At 38.5% G+C, this 9,910-nt stretch overlaps 1 protein-coding gene across 1 annotated transcript; it reads left to right on the top strand.

The window, feature by feature from the left end:
• The first annotated feature begins 1,331 nt into the window (after nt 1–1,331).
• On the top strand, nt 1,332–3,798 carry LOC111620383 (ENHANCER OF AG-4 protein 2-like). The gene is made up of 3 exons (XM_023362300.1): nt 1,332–1,525; nt 1,603–1,673; nt 2,482–3,798. Exons 1-3 carry the CDS (start codon nt 1,498–1,500, stop codon nt 3,460–3,462), a joined length of 1,080 nt encoding a protein of 359 aa, XP_023218068.1. The 5' UTR covers nt 1,332–1,497; the 3' UTR covers nt 3,463–3,798.
• The last annotated feature ends 6,112 nt before the right edge of the window (nt 3,799–9,910 follow it).

The raw sequence follows: 9,910 nt of genomic DNA, 5'->3' as shown, positions 1-9,910 counted from the left end.
AACAATTCGCTTAGAGGTGGGACGCAATCCAGTTACAGAGAGAAACGAATAATCGAAGCGCTCTCGGCTTCTTTATCACCTTTCAACTCCGAGTGCGGGGCTTAGTAATTCATATGAGAACAGTCTGGAATGTCGAAAAATATCTTCAAAATCATTCCAGATAGAACCAGAGGTGTAAAGAAAACATCGTAAGGCTTATTTTTGGCCTACGTTAAATCTCCAGTAGCAACCGCATCGAGTTGCCCTGTGGTCAATCTCCGTGTTACATGAGGATTTCGTTTACAAAGACTAAAATCGACTGATAGACCAAACATTAATATCTAAAATTCGACATTTTAAAAGGAAATTACAAAAAGTTTATATTTCCTATTGATAACGAAGAAACGAAAAATATAAAGATGAAACTTTAGACTGAATATCTAATTAAATTGAGCTCTCTAGACAAAACCCAATCCATTTCTAAGAACTATAAATGACTCGTTTAACTAAATTGTTCGCTTCTCTACAAATTCCAGTTTCTAATTAATTTTGCCAATATCAAATTCTATTAAATTCGACCTCTCGCGCAGTTCGTAATGAAGTTTTTGTTATAAAACAATCGAATCTCACCATCCGTTACACAAATGCGTATTATACGTATTGTATTTATCTCTGACATTTCATCTAATATATAGATCCAGAAGATATTCAAAACAATGTAACGGGAACAAAGAATATAACAAGCGTATTGAACAAAGACGAGAGATATGTAGATCACCCACCCGCCAAATACGTATCATTGGTTTTTGTGTTGCGACGGATAATAGGTTAATACTATCTTATGGCACCATTTCGGTCGACACCGCTAGCGCATTTTCCTCCATATGATAGAAAGATCTCTTTTTCGACTCCAACAGTGAATTTTCCGCTATTTTCTTACGACTTTATACGCTTTCTTCTATTGGAGAGCCGTAGTAAGAACACCATCCCCATTATTTGTTTTAATATCGTAATACTAAAAGAAATTATCACATGATTTTTGTGCACATTACATTATGAAAGCGATTTCGAAAGTTTGCGTAAATTTATAAAAAACGATAGTTAATTGATTACCGAAGCTATCGTATGATAACCCACGTTTCTTCTAGGATTCAGAGAAAGATTACATAAGTCGACAGAGAAATAACAACAGAAATAGAGAGAGGTGAGTGATGGGAAGATCCCACCCGGGAGGCGGCTTCTTGACCGGAAACCCAAAAGGAAGAAGAAGGCGGATCCGAGCCCAGACTCCGCCTTTTTCCGATACTCGGCTCCCGGTCATATCGAACGGCGACGTCCTTCTTCTCCCCCTTTCCGCCCGCTCGGCCGTCGGGCGAAGGTCCCGACATCCGCGTTCCACTTGTAATCGGGGCGAGTCTGACCTACATTCGCACTTTATAAAGTTAGTCGGTGTCCGACCGGTCTTTCGACTTTCTCTTTCCGTCGCTCTCCTCAGTCAGGCCACTCGGAAGATCGCGGATGAAGACTCTTCTCATCCTCGTGGCAGGTAAGACCACTTTCCTCCTCTTACTCCCGTTATTTATAGAAGCGCGGACATAAGAAGTTGTCGTTTCTTACTTTCAGGTATTCTCCTGCCATCTTTACGTGAATGTTTGTCGCCCGCGGATTCCTTCGTTCCCGTCTCGTCCGATCAGGTAACCTTTTTTTTTTATTTATCTAACATTTTAAACTCCCGGTGGAAAGATGGCGATCGACAATTTCCTGTTCGCCCCACAAAATACTTCCAGTATTTAATATTTCCGTTATTTTAAAAGTTAATTTTTTCTTAACGAATGTCGATCTACCCGTCTTTCGACCTCCGCCCGACCGCGGCCGCGTCCGGCATTCGGGCGCTTTACCGGCCAATTGGCCGCGCCAGACGTCGAAAGAGGGCGCGGTCGGTTTCGGGCGGGCGTTTTCTTTTTATTCGGATTTCCAAAAGAATTTACGAAAGTCAGAATAATATGGCCGGGAGGAGAGTCGCTCCGGTTTACTTTGGTGCTGCCTGGTGGTGAAATCGCGAGCCGAATATCGGACGAGGTCGAGTGTCGTTTTCTCTGGAGGAAAAAAGTAACTCGCGTTTTTCTTTCTACGAAATTGGACCTTAATCGTAGGTTTTCCTTCTCTTCGAATTAGTGAACCTCGTTTCTCTTCTGACGCAAGGAAAATGGAAAGCGAAAGCTACCATTTTCCTTACCAATTTAGTCGTTATTCCAAGACGCTCGGACTACTTTACCCCACGGTTAAGTTACGCGGAGTCTTCTTCCTTCCAAAAAATGCTTTCGTTTTGAACTTTCCACTTGCAATGCCATTCATTAATTACCTCTCGCGGAGAGGTCTATATCCATAACAAATGATTTCCGGTTTTGTTGGTCTCATTTCATTCTTACCGCAAAACTGGGTCTAGGTTTCGCTTACGCAACTCGTCGTTTCCGTTCTCTTAACCGACGTTTTCTGTTTCAGGTCAGGGTCCGTCGCCAGGCACCGACCGTCAACGTGCACAAAATACCTAAGACCAGTTTCACCTGTAACGGGAAAAAGAGCGGAGAGTACTATGCTGACCCCGAAACTCGCTGCCAGGTATACCACGTTTGCGTGCCGGGATTCAACGGAAAGTTCAGCTCCATGAGTTTCGTTTGTCCAAACGGCACCGTCTTTAACCAGGCCAATCGCGTTTGCAGCCCCTACGATCGAGTGGACTGCGCTTTGGCAGAGAGGTTCTACGAGAGTCTGCACGGAGATCCCAACCAGCATCGCAAGGACTACGATGGGCCCACCGGTCCTACGACTCCTCCCCACCCCCGACACTCTCGTCCTCATTCCGGTACCGGACACTCCGCCAGACCTCATCCTCCTCCTCCTCCTCCTCCTCCTCCTCCTACCGCCCCTCGTTCCAGACAGAGCGGTCGTCCCACCCCGCGGTCCAGGCAATCTCGGCCCGCCGCCGCTCCCGCCACCCCCGCTCCCGTCAGAACTTCCAGACCTAACGTTTCCCGAGTTCCTCCTCCCGATGTCCCCCGCGGTGGATTCACCTCCACTTCCACCTCTTCTTACGAATACGATTACGAATACGAATACGAAGACGAACCGGAAAACAACAGAAACAAGAGAGAGGCAGAGACGTTCCCGACCCTTCCCCGTCGTTTCTTCCCGGCATCTCCGGTTTCTTCCGACTTTGCCTGCGATGATAAGGTGGCGGGAGGGACCTACGCCGATCCGGGATCAGAATGTCGGACTTTCCATCTGTGCGTGCCGGTGGACAAAGGAAAGCTACGGGATTATCTATTCTCTTGCGGCCAAGGAAGCGCCTTTGATCAGCGATCTGGCGAATGTCGTCCGCCCGACTCGTTCGACTGCTCGCGCTCCTCCTCCTTCTACAAAATAGACAAGACGGCTGCTTTCTCGGCCGGAAAAAAAGTGGGTCGACCCCGAAATAAAACTTAGACACCAACTTCGTCTTCGCGCGTGACGCGTCGCCAAACGGAAAGCGCCGACGCCTCCCACTCCGCCGCTGTGTCAACCTCGGGGTCGACTTGCAAAATCTTTTCTCCTTTCGTCATTCGGTTATTTAAAATATTTTCCAATCTGGAAAGGAGCCGTCCGTTCTTTCTCTCGGTTAAACGGTCGAGCGCTCGAACGGTATTGTTATGCGCCCCGACCTGGTGGGACCGCCGGTGGAGGCGATTTTTAACCCTTCGACCTCTCTGGCCGTTTACCTTGAACACGTTGCCGCGCGAGAAATGTAAATACCTCAAGCAATAAATTCCGTTTTATCTCTTATTTTTGTCGTTTCTTTTTTCATTTTCTTCCGCAAATTTTATCTTTCTTCTAGAGTTTTTCGTTTTCTTGATGTTTAGACTACAAAGGCCAGCGATGAATATGAAAAAGATGATATGATTTAGTCCTTCGTTGTGTAGAGAGTTTTTCCATACGTCACCTCCGACGAAAAACGTCGGAGGTGACGTATGTAAAGCTAGAAGATACGACTACGTATGACCGATGGTACGAATCTTTCCCGAAATTAAAGAAAAATGAAAGATTTTACTTTCGGATTTAATGACATCGGAGGGAAGGAGGGGATGGCGAAATAACGAGAAAAACTACGATCCTTTGGCCTATTTCCTTTCGTAATTTTCGATCTTATTTCGTTTCGCGTAATACATGATAAGTATCGATACGTGAACTTGCGTCATCGATAACTCCATCTTGAAACTCCGCCTTTCACTCATTACATAATGATGATTCGAAATTTCCGTTAGAAGTCCAATGGCCGATTTTAGTAACGAAACTTTAAAGCAATGATGAACAACGCATCTTTTTCTGGATGAGGGTCGCAAGGAAACTTCGAAGCCTTTTAACAGGCTGCATACATTTTTTTTTACGGAGTTGCAGTCTTTAAGCCTGTAGAATACCAACATATTCGATAACTTCCCGTACAATAACAAGGTACTGTACTGAAATAATATATGTTAATAATATTCAAATAGTAATACGGGCTGTAATTTATTCTTTTAACTGGTCTAGTTTAAATATTCTTCGTCACAAATAGGTTGCATAATGACACGAGACAGAAAACAGGAAAATAAAATTACGTTGTTAAAGCGAGGGTTGCAGATTAGAACTTTACGGATCGCATCGGCCCGGGGGCCGCGGGTTGCTCAGGACTGGTTTAAAGTCTTTTCGATCCTTCCGTCGACAAGTCTGAAATGAAATATACCCAATTCTGTTTTTACACGATTTTCATTTAATACGAAAAAACGTTCACTCCTTTTTTACACGATTTGTTTTGATTTAACACGATCGACCCGAATTCTAAAAAGAATTCCTTTCGGATTACAGCTTACAGGACGCTTCCTTCGCATTATTCACCTTCATGTTGTTTTTAGCACCAGTTAGAAAAGATATTTCTGGAGAATGTCCCTAATTATATGTAGGCCCATCATTTCAGAATTTTTACATANAACGCTGACAGTATGATAAACAAATGATGAGGCTTGTAACTACAACCCAAAACTGACAAATCCAGTTAGCGCTGTTCGCCATAGCGGCATATTTTAGAACTAAAATTTACCAGGGAACTAGACTCTTGTCGAATCCACGACTAACTACCAGTATTCAATGCAGAGTTGCCAGTCTATCAATTTTTGACTAATTCTACCAAACTATCGATCCATATTCTAGTAAAATACTGTATTTCTATCAAAAATACGTTTATATATTTCCTTTTGTAATGGAAATAAATATTACGGTTTACCATTTTTGTGTGTTGCCGACTTAGCATCGTCTTCTTGCTGGAGGATTCATCAGTGTTTGACTGGATCCCAAATTGCATACTCGTTTTGCTCGCACTAATTACAAAAGTTTGAGTCATGTGCGACCAAAATCTAATGGTCTCCGAAATCGACATTGTTTATCCAGTTCTATTAAAGCTGTTACATTAGCAGGAAACACACCCATTATTCTTACAATTGTTGTCGTTTGTCGTTTTAATAAATAGGTTTATTGGAAGTGTCGCTTTCTATAATTATTCCTAGAATGATATAAATAGGCCTATATACAGTATATATATACTGATATAATGTGATTGTTTCCGTTTTTACTACCTGAAAACGGTCTACCATCGGCAGAGTGGATAAAATCACTGAACACTGGTAATTGGTTGTGTGTTCGGTATTACATGTCATTCGCGAATTCATGACATTTTAATCGTTAATCGTGAAATCCGTATATCGTATCGTGAAATCTTTGAGAGAATAATTGGACCATTCCATTTTGAAAATAATCACCAAAAACAAGAAAACACACGAATGCGAGCAAGAATGTTTGGACGGTCAACACGAATGTGTGGAATATTCGTTCCCTTTAATTCGGCACAATTTTTCTGACAAGGCGAATACCAAATATTCATCACTAGTAAACCATTCACATTCGGTATTGGCCAAATCTTTGCTCAACATTCGGAATATATTGAACAATGCATTTACGAAAGGTATAACTTCTAATACGCCACATAAATTTCCTATCATTATTGAGACTAAAACTTTGGTATCATCGAAAGTAATTCATACTAGACCCTTACTTTGTTTTGAAATCGACTCATTTGTGCTGCTAAAAATTTAATTAAAACAGAGAAGTACAGATAAAATGCAACGATTTTACTGTAAATTAACGTGGTATCGCAGACTCCGCAAATGCCTGTTATAGGCAGTGTCATGTAATCTATAGATTACAACGTCAAATATAATAAATTTACAAATGTGAAATCGCATACATGGAATTGTTCGGGTTACAGACCGACCTCTTGTCCACAATTAGTAGCGACCATCAATACGTCGCTAATTGTAGAAAGTTTACTTTCTAGAGATATGAGCAAATGATCATCTAGTATCGCTAGGGTTATCATAATCGCAAGCATCAACACGGAACATTTATTTTAAGTGCTAAATAAATAAAACATGAAAAAAGTGGGTAGTTTATTTTACTCTGATAAAAAAATCAATAAAGTTTAAGCAATCTAATAAAATGAATAGGTAGAATAATCAAAAAGATACAAGGCTACTCCTTTTCAGCCCAGTTATATTTTAAAGTCAATTTTACTTTCTTAATTATATTATTTTCTTCTTTCACAAAATTATAAAATTGGGCGCAAGTCATTTTAAAATTTAATGACAAATCAAATTGTCTCCACTAACAACCTATTTATTTCGTTCGACCATTGAGTTGACATTAGGAAAAATATTCTCTCCACATTTGCATTATGGGCTGGAATTGCAACTACGTATTCGCATAACTTTATTAGACATGACTTCTGATCATTCAATGCTTTGTATCTGCGAAAACTTCAGGCATTTCTCCTCCATACTCAATTTCACAGATGCTTCGCAGTTTTGGTTAGTATTATTTTTCTCATGCTGCTAATTTCACCACACATCTTTCTAAAACTTTGATTTTACTATCAATTTTTCAGCAATAAGGGAGAACGATAGCGGCATTACTATAGAAACAACCGCAAAAGACATCTCTGTAGCGGCTCGCCGTGCTTAAGGCTACTAAAACCTGGGCTGACTTACTCGTATGCGACATTTTTAGAGGCAAAATCAGTGTACTACGATCTGGTACCATATGTTTGCTGTAATTTTAGTGTTGAATTTTAAGACGAAATGTGTGGTTGTTTTGCAATTAATTGCACAAACCATTTGAAATAGTTATTAGGTTTAGGCCATTATTATTTAATATATATGTGCATTTAATGATTTTACTTTTAAAATATATTACAAACATATTTTTTGTTTAATTTAAAGCAGTGTTTCTCAACCTCTAACGAATCGTCGCCACTTTCAACGTAGTATCGCTCCCTTCAATAAAACCGTTACGTAGTATCGCCTCCTTCACTTCAAAATTCCGATGCCCAGGGCCAAGGCTATTGCCAAATTCGTACTGCATTGAATAGACTAGTGACTAGTATAATGTTATTTGTTTAGTTATTGTATGATATAACGAATAAAATATCTAATTATTCTTTATATAATGTTTTACTATATCGCCCAGAAAATTGTTTTTCGCCCCCAAAAATATAAATTGTTACTAATCGCCCCTCAACATGGAAAAACGCCCACACGGGGGCGATATCGCCCCCATTGAGAAACACTGATTTAAAGACTATCATAAAATATAAATCCTTACATATATTTATTAAACTTGTTAATTTAAGTAATTGCAATTATTAACATTTTTTAATAAAGTAATAAAATTTAATGAAATCATTTTTAATTAATGTGATCATAATTGAGGTGATTATTGGGATTATACTGCATTTTTATATTTAATGTTATCATCTCAACACATCTATGTTTAGCCTAAATAATCGTAAACTACTTATGTTGATATTTATAACAATGATAAATTTATAAAGCTCGTCAAAAATGTGAAATGTGTTTTTTTTTCATCAAATACAAAAATGTATTGTTTACAAGTTGGTTATTATAATCAATATCTTCGAAGAACTATAACATGCTAAAATTTATTCATAACTTTCATATCATTAATAAATTTTGAGAATAACTTTAATATCGCTATGAAAGTAATAGCTTTGTATATTTTAACAGGTGTCTATTGCCCTTTCAATATGTCACGCGCTGAGCGTTGGCCTAAAAATGGCACATAAGTCAACCTGGATTCTGGGAGTCCTAGTCGCCCTGCTAAAGAAAATTCTGACGTGTCGAATATTTGCTACTGCCTCTGACTCACCGAGAGAAGGCCAATAAAATACTATATGCCTAATAGAGAACTTGCATGAATGTCATCTCACGTGACCAAATCGTATCGCTCCGCCTCCTGCGCCATATTTGTGGCGTACTGTTCGTGACGGTGTATGTAGTTTTGCTTGTATCGGATCGTTTATCACGTGTAGAAGATGGAAAAACACGCATTTTTACCACGTTATTTAACAACTCTTACTGGTCTACACGCTGACTGGTACAAAAGTAAAATTGTAATGTGTGTCAGAGTTGATTCGTGCAAAGATTGACTTGAGTTCGTTTGTCGAGGATTAGTTTATGGTCGAAGATTGAATATGATGATATCATTCATTCACTCATTCATTTAGATTTATTAATGTAACAATATTACATGACCTGATGTCGCAAATGCATAATCAGGTATTATAATACAGTATATTTGTTAGTTGGTTTTACAGGCATAAAATAACAGTACAGTATCGTTGTAAAATTGCAGGAATATGTTTTGATTTTCCATGACAATTCTTGATAATTAAGTACAGTACATTTATTGATTTACAAATCTAGATAGTAGGTTAACAACATGGATAATATTATGTACTAACAGCAATAGAAGTTACAAGAAGAGTATTACAGATGTTTTACATGCCGAATTATATATACAAAGTATAATTAGATCATACCGTTACAAAGTATAACAATAATGTTACAACAGCTGATAAAATAACAACAGTTTGCTGTAAAAACAATTAACAATAAAACATAAATGCTAATATGTAATATTATATTAATAATTAAATATTAAATATTTAAAAAAATGAAAAATCAAACCCATGGCAAAGAAAGTGTCTAGAACAGTAATGTTCCAGTTGACAGGAAAATTTTCAAAGTTTTTGAAGAATCCTGTATGAGATTGGTACGTAAGAAAGCAAAGTAACACATATCACACTGTCACTGTGAACTTTCCATAAGTCTATGGGTCTCAGCACCACAAAAGTCCGTGAGTGAGAAGCGCTGCAAAAGTTCAAGGGTGTCTCTAAACACAACAAAATAAGTGAGTTAGTTGTACCACTCTAAAGTCTATGGGCATCCTCAACATCACAAAAGTTCGTGGGTGAGAAGAGCTGCAAAAGTTCGAGGGTGTCCTTAAACACCACAAAAGNCTCCATTAAAGTAGTTTAAAAAAGACAAAGAACATTCCTTATAATATTGATTTTGAATGACTCGATGTAAATAAAGATCCTTTAGATTGCCAGATCTTTTTCATTTACTCTATTGTTTCCGCAGTAGATTTCGTAGCTTTTTTTTAACTGACTAGAAAACCATTTATATTAAGTGACCTCAATTTTACGTGTTTTTACAAAATTCTCAATATTTGATGTTAAAATATTATAAGTAAGATTAGTACAAGCAGTGAATGACAAACTGGAATATTCTAAGAACCTACCATACAACATACAATAAGTACTGTACTGTACTGTACAGTACCTGGCAGCTAATTTTTCGTTAAAGTGCGATCAGATTGGCACTTTAACGAATCGTTTAGTTTTATAGCAATTAGGTCAAATAGAAATATCCAAGAAAATTGCTGAATGATCACAGACAAATTCGTTGTAAGGAAGGTTAACAACGGTAATTATTATAAAAAGCTAAAT

This window comes from Centruroides sculpturatus, unplaced genomic scaffold (assembly GCF_000671375.1).
Source record: "Centruroides sculpturatus isolate CEXI.00-Female unplaced genomic scaffold, Cexi_2.0 scaffold209, whole genome shotgun sequence".
Lineage (NCBI taxonomy): Eukaryota > Metazoa > Arthropoda > Arachnida > Scorpiones > Buthidae > Centruroides > Centruroides sculpturatus.
The sequence above is the reverse complement of the archived record's forward strand: the minus strand, read 5'-3'. Positions and strand labels throughout refer to the sequence as shown.